Source organism: Astatotilapia calliptera, chromosome 11 (genome assembly GCF_900246225.1).
Source record: "Astatotilapia calliptera chromosome 11, fAstCal1.2, whole genome shotgun sequence".
Taxonomy (NCBI): Eukaryota; Metazoa; Chordata; class Actinopteri; order Cichliformes; family Cichlidae; genus Astatotilapia; species Astatotilapia calliptera.
The window spans coordinates 2,886,874-2,907,345 of record NC_039312.1 but is presented as its reverse complement, the minus strand read 5'-3'; the positions used below and the strand labels follow the sequence as shown (position 1 = coordinate 2,907,345).

Below are 20,472 nucleotides of genomic sequence, written 5' to 3'. Positions count from 1 at the left end.
CATCACTGCACTGGAAGTCTCTCAGAGAAAACATATTCTATCCACACATTCAGTGTGAGATGTTTAAAATGCATGACTGGAATGGAACACTTTGGTAAGACTTATCATCAGCCTCAGTCAATTCAATAGACCGCACTCTCAGACGTGCAAGCTTCCCAATCACAGTTTGTCTGTTTTTTGTTTGCCTTTTCTTGGTTCAAACTACTTTAGTTGGTTAACTATTGTCTTCTGCAAAACATATATCTAATGGTGGTTTATTATGTTAGTGTCTTTGCAGGATATTATTCGAAGCAGTGATACGTCTCTCTTCTTCGAGTCATAGGCATTCCCTATGGCCTGTTGCTACAACACCTTTAAATGATTTAATAAGTAAACACACACCTTGTTAGGTAATAAAATTACATCTTATTAAAGGTAATACTGCTTTTGACAGTGGCTTTTTACATGGATGTGTCACAGATCTTCTTGTCCCCAGGCTATACATGTCTGAATTATTTTGCATTAGTATTACAACAGATGGGAGGAACAGCTCATGCAACCATGGTGAATTAATCAAGTAGATAAAGCTCATTCACATGAGATCTGAGAAAGGAGTAAGCCAATTTATAGAAGAGAGGAAAAAAGAGAAAAGAAACAAATTGTGTTTTTTCCACCTTCCTTATGTTTATGATCATTTGGTAAAAACACTACACACTGTACAAAAAACAAACCAAAACAGTCTATGTTTAAACCCTCCTTCAAAAACTCCAACAACAATTTCATTTCTATTTCGAGAATCCTTTATGTATCCAAGGTAAAGTCTCTCTGACCATAAAATTCTCACTTTAAAGAGAGATGTGGCCAAAACGCCATGAACATAAACATGGCAGTGGATTCACTATAGTGAAATCAACTTTATAAACACATTATATACATCTTCATCTTGATGCATGCTCAATCATCCAGGTAAGTAAATCTCCAAAAGTTGATTAGGGAAACATGCAGTCAGCTGAGACTGAAGAAGTCACTTGGATGAGTGACGAAACGTTTCTCCCACAAAAAGCTATGTCCAGATGAACAGCATCAACTTTTGGAGATATTATATACACATTAATAACCTATTAAAGCTAACTTGAAAAAGTGTGCTCATTATCTAGAAATATCTCTAATGAGTTTGGAAAGTAAAGTTTCTTGAAAATGTTTCACCTCTCATCCGAGAAGCTTCTTCAATTCTAAGAGCAATTGGTGGAGAGTTCCAGGTTTTCAAGCCCTATTGGAAGTGTCCCAAAGAGGGTCCTGGACCCCTGATTGTTCCTCTGCCTAATCACCTGAGCCACGGTGTGAAAACGGGTGTGGCTCACAATCACACCCGTTTACACCTCAGAGCTTTTATATATATCTTAGTGCTGTCAGCGTTAATCTAGTTAAAATGACATTAACACCATAACTACATTAACGAGGCAAATCTCCATTAACCTGTTACTGCGGATTGCCCTGTGCGTGGGGCTGGACCGCATCAACGCGTTAATGAGCTAACCGCGCAAATGCATTGACGCCGTCCATATATGTCTATATTCAAAGGAGCTTGCAAAGAAAAGCGTCTGGACTTCTTTAAGTTGCTTGAAGACGTTTCACCTCTCATCCGAGAAGCTTCTTCAGTTCTAAGGTCAAATGGTGGAAAGTCCCAGATATAAACTCCAGAGATCAGCTGATCGCCCTGATGCCGGCCGGCTCGCTGGCCAGGCCCGCAGAAGTGCCCGCAGAAGTACCAGCTGAAATTTGGAGGAAAACACATCGGGGATGCAGAGGTCAAGGACAGAAGAGAAGAAAAAAGGTGACGGTGAGACAGCGGAGGCTCGAAGCGAGGAGGAGGTTTAAACCGTGTCTGCCGTCTATCGTGATGGGAAATGTGCGATCGTTGGCAAGTAAAATCGACGAGCTCTCAGCACTGGTACGGAGTCAGAGGGAATACCGAGAGTGTAGCCTGATGTGTTTCACCGAATCATGGCTGCACCAGGTCATTCCCGATGAGAATGCTTCCGTGGAAGCCTTCCACACTGTTCGGGCGGACAGGGACAGCATCGCTAGCGGTAAGCGTAAAGGAGGTGGGCTTGCTGTTTTAGTTAACAACCGGTGGTGTAACCCTGCCAACATAACAATCAAAGAAAGGATTTGTTGCCCGGACACTGAACTGTGTGCTGTTGGACTCAGGCCGTATTATTTACCCAGGGAATTCTCTCACGTCATCTTGGTGGCTGTTTATGTTCCCCCCTCTGCTAACCCCACAGCTGCATGTGACACTATCCACTCTGCCATAGCTCGGCTACAGACTCAGCACCCGAGTGCCTTTATTGTGATCTCGGGTGACTTCAACCATGTATCACTGGACAATACACTACCAACATTCAAACAATATGTGGACTGTCCCACCAGGGGAGAGAAAACTTTAGACTTACTGTATGCTAACGTCAAGGATGCATACAGCTCCTCCTCCCTCCCCCCACTTGGTAGGTCAGATCATAACCTGATTCACCTCACCCCCCGCTATGTGCCAATTGTGAGGAGGGAACCTGTGACCACCAGGACTGTTAGGAGGTGGTCAGAGGAGGCAATAGCGGAACTACAGGGCTGTTTCGAGGTGACCGACTGGGAAACACTCTGTGAGCCTCACGCCGAGGACATCAATGGGCTTACTGAGTGTATCACAGACTACATAACTTTCTGCACCGACTCCATTGTTCCAGCTCAGACTGTTCATTGTTACCCAAATAACAAGCCGTGGGTGACTAAGGACATCAAAGCCCTCCTCAACAACAAGAAGAGGGCTTTCAGAGGGGGCAACAAAGAGGAGGTGAGGAAGGTCCAGGTGTTACTAAAGGACAAGATCAGAGAGGCTAAGGACAATTACAGGAGGAAGCTGGAGTGGAAACTCCAGCAGAACAGCATGAGAGAGGTGTGGAGGGGCATGAAGACCATCACTGGATTCAGGCCAACCAACAGCAGGGGAGCTGAGGGAGGTGAGAATAGAGCCGACGAGTTGAATCTGTTTTTCAATAGATTCGACACCACAGTGTCTGCTCCCACCCCCACAACCTCACCTGCAGTCAGCCTGGAATCCAGAGCCACACCACTGTGCCAGCCTCTCTCTTCACATGTTGCCTCCTGTGAGATTCCTGACACCCCTCCCCCACCCATCACCTTCACTCAATACCAGGTTGAGATGCAAATGAGGAGACTTCACTCAGGCAAGTCTGCTGGACCAGACGGAGTGAGTCCCCTTGTCCTCAAGGCCTGTGCCCCCCAGCTGTGTGGAGTCTTTCATAAACTGTTTATGCTGAGTCTGAGTCTGCAGAGGGTCCCGGTGATGTGGAAGACATCATGCCTCGTCCCTGTACCAAAGATGCCTCGTCCCAGTGGCCCCCAGGATTACAGGCCCGTGGCACTGACCTCCCACATCATGAAGACCCTGGAAAGGCTCATCCTGGACCAGCTGCGACCCATAGTAAGACCACATCTGGATCCCCTTCAGTTCGCTTATCAGCCTCGTCTCGGAACAGAGGACGCCATCATCTACCTGCTCAATCGTGTCTACACCCATCTGGACCAGCCGGCGAGCACTGTGAGGGTCATGTTTTTTGACTTTTCCAGTGCTTTCAACACCATCAGGCCGACCCTCCTGGGTGATAAGTTAGCAGCGATGCAGGTGGATGCTTCTCTGGTGTCCTGGATTGTTGATTACCTGACAGGAAGACCACAATATGTACGTCTCCCACAGTGTGTGTCTGACAAGGTGATCAGCAACACAGGGGCACCACAGGGGACTGTCCTCTCCCCCTTCCTCTTCACCCTCTACACCACAGACTTCAGCCACTGCACAGAGACCTGCCATCTTCAGAAGTTTTCTGATGACTCTGCGGTGGTTGGATGCATCAGCAGGGATGATGAGACAGAGTACCGGGCTGTGGTCGACTCCTTTGTCACGTGGTGTGAGCAGAATCATCTGCAGCTCAACGTGGCAAAGACCAAGGAACTGATCGTGGACTTCAGGAAGACCAGGAAACACTTGACCCCTGTTTCAATCCAGGGGGTCAGTGTTGACATTGTGGAGGACTATAAATACCTTGGAGTACACATTGACAATAAACTGGACTGGGCTAAAAACACCACAGCACTTTACAGGAAGGGCCAGAGTCGTCTCTATTTTTTGAGGCGACTGAGGTCCTTCAACATCTGCCAGAAAATGCTGAGGATTTTCTATGAGTCTGTGGTGGCCAGTGCGATCCTCTATGCTGTTGCATGCTGGGGGAGCAGGCTGAGGGTCGCAGATGCCAACAGACTTAATAAACTGATCCGTAAGGCCAGCAATGTTGTGGGGATGGAGCTGGACTCCCTCAAGGTGGTGTCGGAGAGGCGGATGCTGTCCAAGATAAAGACAATGTTGGATAACACCTCCCACCCACTCCATGACATGTTGGTCAGTCACAGGAGCTCGTTCAGTGAGAGACTGAGATTACCGAAAAGCACCACTGAACGACACAGGAAATCATTCCTGCCTGTGGCCATCTCCCTGTACAACGCATCCACTTAACACACTGTTTGCTGCTACAACTACACATGTTTCTTTTCCAAATATTTATTTATAAGTGACTTATGTATGTATGTATGTATATATATGTATATATTGTACTATTCTTAGTTAGCGTATTGTCTGTCTTGTCTTAATGTTGGTTTAAAATGGAGCACTGTAACAAAAAATAATTTCCCCCAGGGATCAATAAAGTATTCTGATTCTGATTCTGATTCTGATAAACCTAGTGGGAGTGACCCCCCCACAGAGGGACAAAAGGACCCCCTGATGATCCTCTAATCGCCTGAGCCAAGGTGGGAAACTGGGCGTGGGTCCCAATCAGCCAGGGTTTCGGGTGAGTTCATTGTGAAACCTGGCCCCACCTTATCATGCAAATTCCTGAGGTCAGATGGCCCATTATCACAGACAGAAGCAGAGCAAATCAGGATGAAAGTCTCAGCCACCCTCTCCAGTGCCAAAGTCCCTCCATCCAACCTCACAATACAGGAAAAGAAGGCCGTCGCTTCCCTGAGCAAAGACCACAACATCACTGTTTTACCAGCTGATAAGGGAAGATGCACCATGGTCCTAAACACTACAGATTACCATACAAAGATCACTACTCTCCTCAGTGACAACAATACCTACGAAGCCCTAAAGCGAGACCCCACAAGCAGCTACAAAAAGAAAGTTATAGCTTGCCTTCAAGACTTTGAAAAGGACAAAATTATTGACCGCCTTAAATATCACCGCCTTTACCCAGGGGATGCCATACCCTGCATCTATGGACTTCCTAAGATCCACAAAGAAGCTGTCCACTCAGACCCATAGTCAGCAGCATAAACTCAGCCACTTATAACATTGCTAAACACCTTGCTACCATCCTTGCGCCTCTCGTGGGGAACACCCCACACCACATCAAGAACTCCACCGACTTCACCGACAAGGTCCAGAAACTTACCCTGGATCCAGATGAAACCATGGTGTCCTTTGATGTAGTCTCTCTTCACTTGCATACCCACCACGGAGGCCGTGGAGACTGTCAGAAAACGACTACAAGAAGACAGCTCCTTGGAGGACAGGACCAACTTCACACCCGATCAGATCTGCACACTGTTAGACCTCTGCCTCACCACTACATATTTCAAGTACAACGAAGGCTTTTACAGACAAAAACATGGCTGTGCCATGGGCTCCCCCGTGTCACCTATTGTAGCCAACCTTTACATGGAGGAAGTGGAAAGGAAGGCTCTTGGCTCTTTCAAAGGAAGAGTACCCAGCCACTGGTACAGATATGTAGACGACACCTGGGTCAAAATCAAGACACAAGAAGTGGAATCCTTCACTGCGCACATTAACGCTGTGGATAAAAACATCAAGTTCATCAGGGAAGACACAAAGGACGACTGTTTGCCTTTCCTGGACTGCGCTGTGCACATTGAAGAGAACGGCAACCTCAACATCGAAGTTTACCGGAAGCCCACACACACGGACCAGTACCTCCTCTTTGACTCCCATCACCCTTTGGAACACAAACTTGGAGTAATCAGGACCCTACACCACCGGGCAGAACATGTTCCCTCTAAGCCTGAAGGAAAGAAGAAGGAACACACACATGTAAAGGAAGCACTCAAAACGTGCGGCTATCCTAAATGGGCGTTCTTAAAGTCAGCAAAGAGGCACAGAAAAGAAGACCAGACACCAGCGAGGGAGTATAAGAAGGACAGACGCAACAACATTGTCATCCCCTATGTAGCCGGTGTATCAGAGAAACTCAGGAGAGTTTTCTCCAAGCATGACATCCCAGTGTATTTCAGACCCAGCAACACGCTCAGACAGAAACTGGTTCACCCGAAAGACAAAACGCCAAAACACAAACTTAACAATGTGGTGTATGCTGTACAGTGCAGCGAGGAATGCTCAGACCTCTACATTGGAGAGACCAAACAGCCACTTCACAAGCGCATGGCACAACACAGAAGAGCCACCTCCACAGGACAAGACTCAGCAGTCCATCTGCATCTTAAGGATAAAGGACACTCTTTCGAGGATGCCAATGTTCACATTTTGGACAGAGAGGACAGATGGTTTGAAAGAGGAGTGAAAGAAGCCATCTATGTCCACTGTGAGCGACCATCTTTGAACAGAGGCGGGGGTTTACGACACCAACTCTCTGCCATCTATAATCCAGTTTTGAGTTCCCTCCCCAGACGCCTTAACACCCACTCACATCCTGGGCCATCTGACCTCAGGAATTCACATGATAAGGTGGGGCCAGGTTTCACAATGAACTCACCCGAAAGCCTGGCTGATTGGGACCCACGCCCAGTTTCCCACCTTGGCTCAGGCGATTAGAGGATCATCAGGGGGTCCTTTTGTCCCTCTGTGGAGGGTCACTCCCACTAGGTTTATATCTGGGACTCTCCACCATTTGACCTTAGAACTGAAGAAGCTTCGCGGATGAGAGGTGAAACGTCTTCAAGCAACTTAAAGAAGTCCAGACGCTTTTCTTTGCAAGCTCCTTTGACTACGATGACCTGGATGACTGAGAACCGTCACAGACATATATATCTATATAAAATTCTCCTCTCGCGCCTGTGGGCGGTCTATGCTTCAAGCTCGGGTCCTCTACCAGAGGCCTGGGAGCTTGAGGGTCCTGCGCAGTATCTTAGCTGTTCCTAGGACTGCGCTGTTCTGGACAGAAATCTTAGTTGTTCTTGGAATTTGCTGGAGCCACTCGCCTAGCTTGGGAGTCACTGCACCTAGTGCTCCGATTACCACGGGGACCACCGTTACCTTCACCCTCCACATCTTCTTGAGCTCTTCTCTGAGCCCTTGGTATTTCTCCAGCTTCTCGTGTTCCTTCTTCCTGATGTTGCTGTCATTGGGAACCGCTACATCGATCACTACGGCCGTCTTCTTCTGTTTGTCTACCACCACTATGTCCGGTTGGTTAGCCACCACCATTTGTCCGTCTGTATCTGGAAGTCCCACAGGATCTTAGCTCGGTCATTCTCCATCACCCTTGGGGGCGTCTCCCATTTTGACCTCGGGACTTCCAGGTTATACTCGGCACAGATGTTCCTGTACACTATGCCGGCCACTTGGTTATGGCGCTCCATGTATGCCTGGTGTGATAGACCCCAGCCTCTATGGATCTCAGAGCTTGTTCCTGTGCTGCCATGATTAGTGCCTCTGTGCTGTCTTTCAGTCCAGCTTTGTCCAGCCACTGGTAGGATTTCTGGATATCAGCCACCTCCTCTATCTGCCGGTGGTACATACCGTGCAGGGGCCTGTCCCTCTTCCTCTTTCTTGGGTTTCTGCTGCCTGAGGTATTCACTGAGCATATGGTCGCGTTTGGTCATCTTCCTGATGTATTCGTGGATGTTCGTTGTCTCATCCTGGACCGTGGTGCTGACACTCACTGGTCCCCGGCCTCCGTCCTTCCGCTTAGCGTACAGCCTTAGGGTAGTGGACTTGGGGTGAAACCTTCCATGCATGGTCAGGAGCTTCCTGGTCTCGATGTCAGTGGCTTCTATCTCCTCCTTTGGCCAGCTTATTACCCCAGCAGGGTACCTGATCACGGGCAGGGCATAGGTGTTGAAAGCCCGGATCTTGTTCTTACCGTTCAGCTGACTCCTCAGGACGTGCCTGACCCTCTGCCGGTACTTGGTGGTTGCAACTTTCCTAGCGACCTCTTCGTGGTTTGCCTGCGGGATCCCCAGGTACTTGTAACTGTCCTCTATGTCTGTGATGTTGCCTTCTGGTAGTTTGATCCCCACAGTTCTGACTATGTTCCCGCTCTTTGTTATCATCTGACTACATTTATTCAGTCCGAATGACATTCCGATATCGTTGCTGTAGTGGATCAGTGAATCGATGTCTCATTCACTCTTGGCAAACAGCTCGATGTCATTCATGTACAGGAGGTGGCTGACAACTGCTCCACTCCGTAGTCGGTATCCATAGCCAGCAATGTTCCCTCTAAGCTGCGCATGTGCGAAATTGCGCACTGTTCTGTTGGCACGGTCTCTGCGCACAGAAAATCTGCGTGGCGCACAAAAAAAAAAAACTAACCTGAATTGAAATTAAAATTAATACTTCAACAATCATGTTTTGCAGTGTTAGTCAGTAAGTGACTGGCTGCTCCCATATGGGATTAGAACGATGCCTCCATATCCCATAGTTAAGCCGATGCGTATATATATGGGCGATCGTGGCTCAAGAGTTGGGAGTTCGCCTTGTAATCGGAAGGTTGCCGGTTCGAGGACAGTCTCCGGCTTGGACAGTCTCAGTCGTTGTGTCCTTGGGCAAGACACTTCACCCGCTGCCTACTGGTGGTGGTCAGAGGGCCCGGTGGCGCCAGTGTCCGGCAGCCTCGCCTCTGTCAGTGCGCCCCAGGGTGGCTGTGGCTACAATGTAGCTGCCATCACCAGTGTGTGAATGTGTGTGTGAATGGGTGAATGACTGGATATGTAAAGCGCTTTGGGGTCCTTAGGGACTAGTAAAGCGCTATATAAATACAGGCCATTTACAGGCCATACGCAGCCAATCAACGTGGTTGACAGGCTATGACAGCGTCCTTATGTGCTGATACCAGTATTTTAGCTAGCAAAGCAGCGTGGCTGATGAGGAGTGAAGCTATGTTAATGACAACGTGTACAACCATTGGAGATGTGAGCAGGACAGACGGAACAACTGACGGACAAAGTGTGGACTTTATACCAGTTTTTAAATTGTGTTGATCGGCCACGTAAAACCAGAGTTATGATAAAAATATCTGCAACGTTTGGTTTTCTTCCTGAATACTGCCGTTGTTTATATTTACTGCGGGAAGAAATGGTAAAACGCCGTTTTATAAGAAAAAAGGCTCGAAAGCCTGTGAGCAAAAACAACCCCCCCCCCCCCCCCCCACCTTTCCTATTGGTCCAAAAAAGTACCGTGTCGACCAATCAAAAAATGATTTGGCAAAGTGGCATCTTGTTGTTAAGAAACGGGGGGAAGTTTTAGGAGTGACGGCGGTGTTTTGAGATGTGAGAGATTTGAGACGTTCAGCGCAAATCTTGTGTAGGCAGTGTGTAGTGTAAGGCAAGGCAAGTTTATTTGTATAGCACAATTCAACAACAAGGTGATTCAAAGTGCTTTACAGAGACATTAGAAACAAAAACAAATAAAAAGCATGATTTAAAATTGATTAAAACAAGCAAGCAAACAAACAAACTAATTAACAAACAAACAAACAAACAAACAAACAAACAAACAAACAAACAAAACAGTATATAAATCAAAACAGATAAAATCAGAACAGTAGATAAAATCAGTAGTTAATTGAGTCAGTAGTTTTGTTGTGTGTGTCAGAACAATGAGGCGACTGCTGAGTGTTACAGGTGTTACAGCAGTGATACATCTGCTGCTGTCAGGCCTGCAGGTATCAGGCTGTTGTTCTCCTTCATCTCATAGTGGACACAAATTATTTTTTGGAGTGGCACAAATAATTTGTGTGGCATCAGATTTGATGCAGAACAGCTGATTGTTCTGTAAATAGTTTGAAATGTTTATTTAAAAAAACGCCTTGGCTGCGTTTAAAAAATAGCTGCAAAAAACTTTGTTGTTTGCCAAAGTCAGTTACTTTTTTGAAGAAGTAACTATATAATTAATTGCCCAACATTGGTCATTAAATATTGTAGTTTGCAGACAGAGAGTTACAGACTCTCTCCCAGACCACAGACTCATAATACAAGTCAGAGCTCGAAATTGGAGTTCAAGTTATTTTTACTTCCAATAGTGTTAACATGCTACACAGCTCATGAACAAGATTTATTTATTAATTTTTATTGTAAGTGGACTAAAGCAGTTAATTAAAAGTAGTCTAACATAAATGTAAAGGCTGTAATTCGATTATTTTAATAAATCATGTAACTTGGATGGATGAGATGCCGGCGTGACCACAGCGCACACGTCTGATGTCACTCACGGTGGTCAAAGGAGACGCTCAGGGAGTTTGTGTGTTGCTCAGACACGTGAAAAATTAGAGGGAACATTAGTAGCCAGTCTTGTTAATGATCTCACTGAGGGGGTTCAGGCCTATGCAGAACAGCAGTGGGGACAGAGCATCTGCTTGGTAGATCCCGCACTTGATGGTGACTTGTGCTATGGGCTTGAAGTTGGCCTAGCATGTTGTCCACCACATCCCCATTGAGTTCCTGATGAAGGCTCTCAGGGTTCTGTTGGTATTGTATAGGTCTAGGCATTCCAGGATCCAGGTGTGGGGCATCGAGTCATACGCCTTCTTGTAATCAATCCAGGCAGTGCCTAGTTATGTAGTCTTGGCTGACTGTGTACCTGGAAGAATTGATGCTTTTTTGAAGCCAAAGGGAGGTCACACCAAACATTAATTTGATTTAGATTTCTCTTTTGTTCATTCACTGCATTTTGTTGATTGATTAAAAATAAATGATTAACAGTCATATTTTTGAAAGCATTTTTTTTGTTTACAGCATTTTTCTCACCTGCCTAAAACTTTTGCACAGTACTGTATATACACATATATAAAATATATTTAATGTCTTATTTAAAGTAGAACTTACCTCATCTAGTTCTCTATACATATTTACGATAATAATGGCCAGCTTATTTTATGACAACCTTATTTTTATAAAAACTTAGTTTTTATGACAACTCTAAGTATTGTTAGCTACTAAACTACTGTTAACTGCTCTGTTAGTGTTGTAAGGTGATAGCCTAAGTTAATAACTACAAGAGACATAGTCCTAAACATAAATTAAGGAATAAAAAAGGTTTTACTTACCTTGCAGTCCAACAGCAGGTGCTAAAATATGGGTTTGATGTTATCCATTGTTATAATCCATTGGTTTATGCAAGCATGTCTCCATGAGGCAAGCCAAAAAGAAAAAGTGCAGACTCCCAGTAGGCAGCAGTCTACCACCGACTGGCAGCCAGCTCTTTGCAGGCTGTTCCATTTATGCTGTGGAAAGGGAGTTTTTCCTTCCCACTGTTACCAAAACACTGGCTCACAGGGGGTCAAAGGATTATTGGGGTTTTGTGGGTTTTTTGTATTATTGTAGGGTTTACCTTGAGGTGATTGTTGTGGTGATTTGGCGCTGTATAAATAAAACTGAATTGAATCAACAAGCTTTGGTACTCTCACTGATTAAATTAAAAAACGTTTAATGCTTTAGTTCACTCTGTATTTAGATCTATTTTAAAACGTCTATTCATCTCCACAATTTTAGGGAAAATCATAATTCCTTTTACAACTAAAGTCCTTTATAGATGGTCATAGCATTCTGGGCATGAAACTGCCCACAGTACCAAATTTGAACTTTGAAGACTTAATTACCTTGAGGACCTTTGACTGAGATGTACTGCTGCTTTTAAAGGAGTAGACCACACCATTCTCAACATGACGTGTCTTGACAGGAGACATCAAAAATAGTGTCGAAGGCAACATTTATCACAGAGAACCTTCTGACTTCACCTTGTTATGTCTACATAATCTTCATCTTCTAACCCCTGGAGCTAATTAAAAAAAATGGCCTAGTTTACCTTTTTTTTTTATATACAGCTGTTCTGCTCTACTTGATTTTCCTGACTCAAAGCACAACATGCATCATTCACCCATTTATAGAAGCCTTTCAAATTTCCATGCTTAAGTGCTTTCTATTTCTAATTCACACGCATTGATACTCTGGATGCATCGGAGAGCAACTTGAGATTCCGTGTCTTGCTCGAGCATACTTGGTATGCAGAAGAAACAGAAACAAAAACAAAAAGAGTCCAAACAAAACAGAAAACAGACCAGTGGCTGGCCCGGCCAAAGGACAGTCAGAGAGGAGGTTGGCCCAGTCATGTACAGTATTGAGGTCTAGAGGCAGAGGCCAGTGCAGGCAAAACCATTCAGGAAGTCTGCCAGGAGTCCAAAAACTGAGATGAAGCAATTCAGGAGGAAAAATAAATTCAGGGAATCGGCCAGGGGAATGAAGAATGAATAAAATGAAGGAACCCTGGGAATGGGCAACTGAAGAGATGTGGCTTATCTTGCTGCAAAGATGATTAATTGGAGGCTGGTATTGACGGAGACTCCTCAGAAAGCAAAGCCAGTGGTCAACGAATTGGAAGAGAAGATAGAGACCCTATGGCTTGGGTTCAGCTTACAAGGGACCCTCGGCCTCAGGCCAAACAGGACCAACTGGCTCAGATGGCTCGGACCCCACTGGTTTGGGTGGTGTGGACAGCACTGGCCTGAAGACCACTGAGAAGAGGTGATCAAGAAAACCTGGAAAGCGGAAGCAGAGGAAGCTTCAACCCACTGGCCATGGCTGCAAAGAGGAGCAGATATCCTGCAGCAGCTTTATGAAGGAACTCATTTACCACAGCAGTGACATGAAGGAGCTTGTCTACCGTCTTCCTCCCTCGGTTCTGTTAACATATTTTACAAACGAGAAGTCTTTGGAGAAGTAGAGGATTCTTCTTTAATCATGCATCTATAGTGACCAGCATGGCTGACAGTTGTTATGTTAGGGGACTGGTCAAGGACTTTTTGCACACTAGTCATTTCCTTTCTGTACCTTGAAACAACAAAATACAAAAACAAGCCAGTATATACACACCAGGTGATTAGGGAGATGGGAAACGCCTGGGAACACAGCTGAACAGACTGGCTAATGAGACAAGAGAAAGTAAAACTAAACACAGGACACACACAAAACAAAACAGGAAATAACTAACATTGACACCAGGAATAAGACACACGAGCTTAGTACAGAGACAGAAGACAAAACACAGAAACAGAACCAGAACAGACAGAACAGTTTAACAGTTTAAAGAAATCATTAAAAGCTCAGAATTACCATGACATTATACCCATGATGAGTATATATAAACCTTTGAAAATCTGTCAATTTAAGACTTTATTTAAGAACATACAAAACTCATTCTAAATTCTAACTAACTCAACAGCAACGATTTCGATGAACCAGGATATTTTAAAGCATTTACAAATATAAGGCCCCTTCAGTGTCATCAGTTTCACTGAGGGTTTAGCAGAAATAAAAGAAGAGGACAGCATTAGCCTTCCCATCATGGCAGAAGCAGGTGGATGAAAACTTTATTAAACTGGTGATGACTTAAGAGGATCAGCCAGCACAAAGTATTTCGGTAGCTTGTACTTGTAATTTTGAATTTCATAAGATTTTGATTCAGTATTTCTAAACTATGAGGATGTAACATATTGGATGGATTCTTTTGAACTATTTTGGTTTGGCAGCTATTCATTGCATGCACTAGTTGTGCTTCCCACCCCTTCGCGCATGGTTTGAATGAAATCAGCTCTGAATTCCTGTGCGTAGGCTCTTGGAAAAATACCTTGGCTGTCTGCCTGACTTAGAGTATAGGTGGTTATCTGACTCTCTGTGTATTCACAGCCACTGCTCTCGCCTTATCAGCAGTCTGAAGCTTGCATGCTCAATTGCCTGATTTGTCAAGAGTGACTCCAAAAGATTCTGATAGGCACTCCACAAATCACCCAGTTGATCTAAAATATCGACCAGCCACAAAAAGTCATTACACACAATAATGGCGGGCAGGACCTTGAAGATGTGACTTAATTACTTTTCAAATAGCTTCAAAAATGGCTTCAAATCTGCCTCCCCAGACAGTAATGTGGTCTTGGACTTTTCATGGTGATTACAGGTGTACTAAGTTGGGCACTGTGCTCTGCTACTGAGAGTACCCTGCTGCTGCTTATGCCTGTAAGTGTTATCAGCTTTATGGGCATCAAAGAAGAACATTATGGTCATACAAATTCAGACTGTTCACACTGCTGTTTAGCATGCTTGTCTGCTTCAACTTATATTCCACTCGTAAGCGATATTGACGGAGGCAGGCAAAAAGCATGACGTACTGCTATAGCTCCAAACAAATTCTGCTAAACCTAATGAAATTTGGAAAGTAGATGATTGCATGCATTGGCAGTATTTAAAAGTGTGATTGTATGAATGTCACTCACACACACACACACACACATTAACTCTTTATGAATCTCTAAATTTAACGTTACAACTTTAGGATGATCAAAACATACAGTACATGGCTTTTACAATGAATACATTTAGCTAAATTATAAATTGCTTTGTGTTTAAGTAGTTAAATATTATTTTCTCACATTACACTTCTATGTCTCCTCAGAAAACCAAGATCTCAACATATGACAAAATGTGGGAGTTTATGAGCAGTCGGCGGCACTCTGTGATGGTGAAGAATGTCGAGGAAGGCATTCACCGTGTGCTCACCTCGGACTACGCATTCCTCATGGAATCCACCACCATCGAATTTGTCACGCAGCGCAACTGCAACCTCACACAGATTGGAGGCCTCATTGACTCAAAAGCCTATGGGGTTGGGACCCCAATGGGTATGTGACACGTGTTATAATGATGTGTTTTGCTTAGAAACAAATGCTCTTAAGGTTGTCGCATATACAGTATTTTTTTCTAGACTCTACAAACTACTTAGAGCGATCTATTTTGCAATGCATTAGGAAATCTGAAATCAAGTTTTAGTTGCCTTTTGAGTTGCTGTTTCTTTGAAATGTGTTTCCTTTCTGCTCTTCATTGGCAACGTCAGAACTTTGAGCCAGCATGAAATGTAAGACTAACATAGCCACTATGATGTCTCCAATTAGGGGAAAAATCTGCAGATGCAGTTACTAGCTAGCAAATTAGTATATATATTTTTTTTGTTCTTTTTCTTATTTAACAGCAGCTAACGCACCGAAAAAACCCCATCAGGATAAAGCTCACCTCGGTATCACTGTCAACGGATAGAAGTGACCTTCGATAATATACTTTTTTCAAAGCCTCATTGAGAGTAAATAAACATGAACACATTGATAGCTGAGGTAAACAGCAGACTGACAGCTTACATCAGAGAGGAACAGCAGCCAGAGTTGTTTGTCCTACAGCACCCCCCATAGAAATCAGAATTCAGTTGACTCCAGTCTGCAATCTACTGACCTCTAGTGGTGAGATTTTACACACTCTCTTTAAAAATATCAATAAGGTCAGACAAAGAAATATGGATTTCAGTCCAGAAATGTCCTCCATTATGCCAAATTTTATGCCTTAAGTGGGTTATTAACATAAAAGGTCAGGTCCTTTAACATAGGTATCTCTTTTGACTCAAGTGTAATTGCAAAGAACATGTTTTTGTTGCAGAACAGCACCTCAGTATATTAAGTGGCTGTACACTATGGAGGTTAAAAAAGCAGTTATTGTGAAAGCTTTATTGATGGCTCTGTAATGGAAGCAAATACAGATTTTCCACTTTGACACTGCACTTGAAGGATAGAGGTCAGAGCCTAATTATTGTAAGCCCTTTAATTAGATGGATTTGATGTTTAGTTCATAATAGGTGTCATTGTCTGATGTTGAACAGAATCCTGATTATTATTTTTTTGTTATTTTGTTGACTTCACAGTGGCTTTTAAACATATTTTATGTCATTCCTTTACCACATAATTAGTGATTTACTGGTAATATAGCCTACTTCTACTGGTAATGTAGTAGTAGGAAGGATCAAAGAGATGATTCTGCTTTGATGTTTCATAAATCAAGATGATGAATATATCGAGGTGTGGTATACTTTGCTTTGTTGTTGCACATTAAAACCAAACTTAACCGTACCTTGACAGTTTACATTGCAACACATGCCAGAGGGTAATCCTTATGGAGTAATACTTAGCCCCAGGATTGTCCCTGCTATCTTCAGCATGCAGAAGAACAGTGCAACACAAATAGAGAGGTGAAAACATAGGGTATATTGTTAAACACTTTATTAGATTAAGCAGCAGATTTTCACAATTTGCTACAAATACAGTAAGACGAAAACTTCTTGCTAGGTTCTTTTACAGTTACAGATGGCAGGGATCTTGCAACAGTAACCTCACATAAATTATAAAATCAAGCTATAGCTTTCACAGAGAGGCGATTGTACTGTCAGTGTTATACGTCATTGTTATTAACTGGCTCAGAAGCAAGGGATACATTTGTACCATGGGCCACCTCAGGAATGGATAACTGGCTTTTGTTTTTATGTTCCCTGTAAAGCACTTTGTAACAGATTCCTGTCTTTAAAAGTGCCATATAAATTCATTTTACTTCCTTACCTCCTTACTCCAAATCAAAACACTCAAATGCAGGTTTAAAAAAAGTTTTAGCTTCAGATAGTTCGGCAGTACTCAGAACAGCCCTTAGATCCTCAAAGCCGGAGAAAACTGCACGTAAACTTAAACTCGGGGTGGGTATAGAGGAAAAAATGCTTTTCGCTCACCCTTGAGTGATGATGTCTGTGGAAGTGGGTCACTGTTGGTTGACACAAACTGAGCTGCAGGCTCTGAGGATGAAGCACTTTCAAGCTAAGGCAGCGGCACTTCACTGTGGACCGGCAGGGTGATGCGACAGCGAATGGCAGCTTGGGAGGTCACCGGTGACGCAGCTTTGCAGATAGAGCAAGGCCAGCCCGTGCGGGAAACCTCTGGTTGAGGCAAAGCAGGGCTAGCAGCAAGGTCTGAATGGTGCAGCTAGAGCTCATGTTGATGGCTGGGCCGTCTGTCCTTAGGAAATGGTATAGGTGAAGAAACTCGCTAAACCCTTGCCGTCCCCACCTGAGGAGCAGATATGGGTGCAGGGACGGGTTAGGTCCTGGCCACCATCACGCTAGGCACAGGGACAGGTGCAGGAGCAAGCTGGATACCAGTCATCCCCACCCAAGGAACAGATATGGAGCAGGAGTGGACTGGGTCTCAGCTGCCCTCGCCCTGGGTGCAGGCAAAGCCCTAGCCGCTCAAGGAACCACGCAGGGACAGGGACCAGCTGGGCCCTATCCACCCTCACCGGGGAAACTGGAAGGGTGCAGGGGAAGTCAGGGTCCTAGCCGTCCTTCGAGTAGGAACAGGCTGAGACACAGGTTTGAGATAATGACAGGAGGAGAGAAATGGTCAGGTTCAAAGTCAAATTCCGGGGAGAGAGTCTCAGATGCTGGAACAGTTCGTATGGATGGAAGTTGGTAATAACCAGTATTCTGACAGCCCAGTGCAAATAATAAACAGTCTTAGATTTTGCTGGACTTGTGGTTTGCTGAACAGTAGGTTTCGACTTGTGGTGATTTGGAGGGAAAAAGTCAAACTCACTCACCACTGGGTACTGCTCCGCAAGGCCCTGCCTCCTTTTGGCAGAGACATGGGAAAGAAACTGAGAGCTTAAACACACTGGATAAAGATGACTAGAAACAGGGAAGAATATAACTGAACTAAGTCTGACTAATGAAACAGGAAGTCGAACTTAACACAGTGCACATTGTCAAAAAGGCTAACACAATAAAATAATGGGCTGATTCTTATATAGCACTTTTCTACTCTCCCGCAGTACTCAAAGCGCTCTATACAACATGCCTCATTCACCCATTCACACCTACTCATACAAGCACTTCTAAACACAAGTGCAACTAATAAACATTCACACACATTCACACTCCGATGAACGCATCGGAGGGCAATTTGGGGTTGGTATCTTGCCCAAGGATATTTGGCATGCAGACTGGGGAAGCAAAGGATTGAACCACCAACCTTCCAATCAGTAGCTTATCTGCTCTACCTGAGCCACAGCCACCCCACAAAATAGGAAATATACTTGGTTGCGAGCTTTTGTTGGATTGTTTGGTACAGGCTGTATACCCAAGAACCAATTCCAGTTCTTGGTTGGTCCACTGCGCTTGCCTGTTGGTCTGGAGTTGGAAACCAGACGACAGACTAACCTCCAAGTCTTCAGTTCAATTCAATTTTATTTATATAGAGCCAAAGCATGACAACAGTCGCTTCAAGGCACTTTATATTGTACAGTAGACCCTACAATAATACATACAGAGAAAACCGAACAACCATATGACCCCTTATGAGCAAGCACTTTGGCGACAGTGGGAAAGAAAAACTCCCTTTTAACAGGAAGAAACCTCCGGCAGAACCAGGCTCAGGGAGGGGCGGGGCCATCTGCTGCGACCGGTTGGGGTGAGAGAAGGAAGACAGGATAAAGACATGCGGTGGAAGAGAGACAGAGGTTAATAACAGATATGATTCAATGCAGAGAGGTCTGTTAATACATAGTGAGCGAGAAAGGTGACTGGAAAGGAAAAACCCAATGCATCATGGGAATCCCCGGCAGCCTATGTCTATTGCAGCATAACTAAGGGAGGATTCAGGGTCACCTGGTCCAGCCCTAACTATATGCTTTAGCAAAAAGGAAAGTTTGAAGCCTAATCTTAAAAGTAGAGATAGTGTCTGTCTCCTGAATCCAAAGCTGGTTCCACAGAAGAGGGGCCTGAAAGCTGAAGGCTCTGCCTCCCATTCTACTTTTAAATACTCTAGGAACAACAAGTAGGCCTGCAGAGCGAGAGCGAAGCACTCTAATAGGGTGATATGGTATTACAAGGTCATTAAGATGAGATGGGGCCTGATTATTTAAGATCTTGTATGTGAGGAGCAGGATTTTGAATTCTGGATTTAACAGGAAGCCAAAACAGGAGAAATCTGCTCTCTCTTTCTAGTCCCTGTCAGGACTCTTGCTGCAGCATTTTGGATCAGCTGAAGGCTTTTCAGTGAGTTTTTAGGTCATTCTGATAATAATGAATTACAGTCGTCCAGCCTGGAAGTAATAAATGCATGAACTAGTTTTTCAGCGTCACTCTGAGACAGGATATTTCTAACTTTAGAGATGTTGCACAAATGGAAGAAAGCAGTCTTACATATTTGTTTAATATGTGTGTTGAAGGACATGTCCTGGTCAAAATGACTCCAAGGTTCCTCACAGCGTTACTGGAGGCCAAGGTAATGCCACCCAGAGTAAGAATCTGCTTAGATACCATATTTCTAAGCTTTTCAGGGCCGAGTACAATAACCTCAGTTTGATCTGAATTAAGAAGCAGAAAGTTAGCGGCCATCCAGGTCTTTGTGTCTTTAAGACATTCCTGCAGTTTAACTCATTGGTGTGTGTTATCTGGCTTCATGGACAGATAGAGCTGGGTGTAAATGTATGCTATGTCTTCTAATGATGCTGCCTAAGGGAAGCATGTATAATGTAAACAGAATTGGTCCTAGCACTGAACCCTGTGGAACTCCATAATTAACCTCAGTGTGTGAAGAGGACTCTCCATTTACATGCACAAACTGGAGTCTATTAGATAAATATGATACAAACCACTGCAGCACAGTACCTGTAATACCTACAGCATGTTCTAATCGCTCCAATAGGATATTATGGTCGACAGTATCGAACGCTGCACTGAGGTCCAGCAGGACAAGCACAGAGATGAGTCCACTGTCAGTCTCCAGATCAGTGCCTCCATACAATGCTGTCTCTGAGATCTACAGAAAATTCCTTAAACTTCCTGACTTGGTTTGTGCTCTGACATGCACCATCAGCTATGGGACCTAATTTAGACATGTATATCTCTATTCATATCATTCCCAGTCAATTGGATTTACCACAGGTAGACTCTCATCAAGTTGTAGAAATATCTGAAAAGAAGAAGGGCAGAAAGATGATAAATCAGAACCAGGGTACTTTATTGATTCCTAGGGGAAATTATGTTGGTTACAGCACTCCAGTACAAACAGTAACACAGACAGACAATACAAGAAGTAAGAAATAGCACAATATATATAATATATAAATACATATAAGCAGAGATGGGCAGTAACGCGTTACTTGTAATGCGTTACTGTAATTCGATTACTTTTTTCAAGTAATGAGTAAAGTAAGGGATTACTATTGCAAAAACGGTAATTAGATTACTGTTACTTTCCCGTAGGAACGCTGCGTTACTGCGTTACTAAAACCGTGATTTCTTTGCGAGAA

The 20,472-nt window shown here is 44.2% G+C and overlaps 1 protein-coding gene across 5 annotated transcripts in view; it reads left to right on the top strand.

Annotated features, from left to right (window-relative positions):
- grik2 (glutamate receptor, ionotropic, kainate 2) overlaps positions 1–20,472 on the top strand; it is a 326,891-nt gene that overhangs the window by 267,439 nt on the left and 38,980 nt on the right. For all 5 annotated transcript variants that reach the window (XM_026183896.1, XM_026183897.1, XM_026183900.1 and 2 more), the window contains one exon: positions 14,753–14,978. In XM_026183896.1, the coding sequence (XP_026039681.1) occupies positions 14,753–14,978 (226 nt within the window). The remainder of the gene's footprint in view (positions 1–14,752; positions 14,979–20,472) is intronic.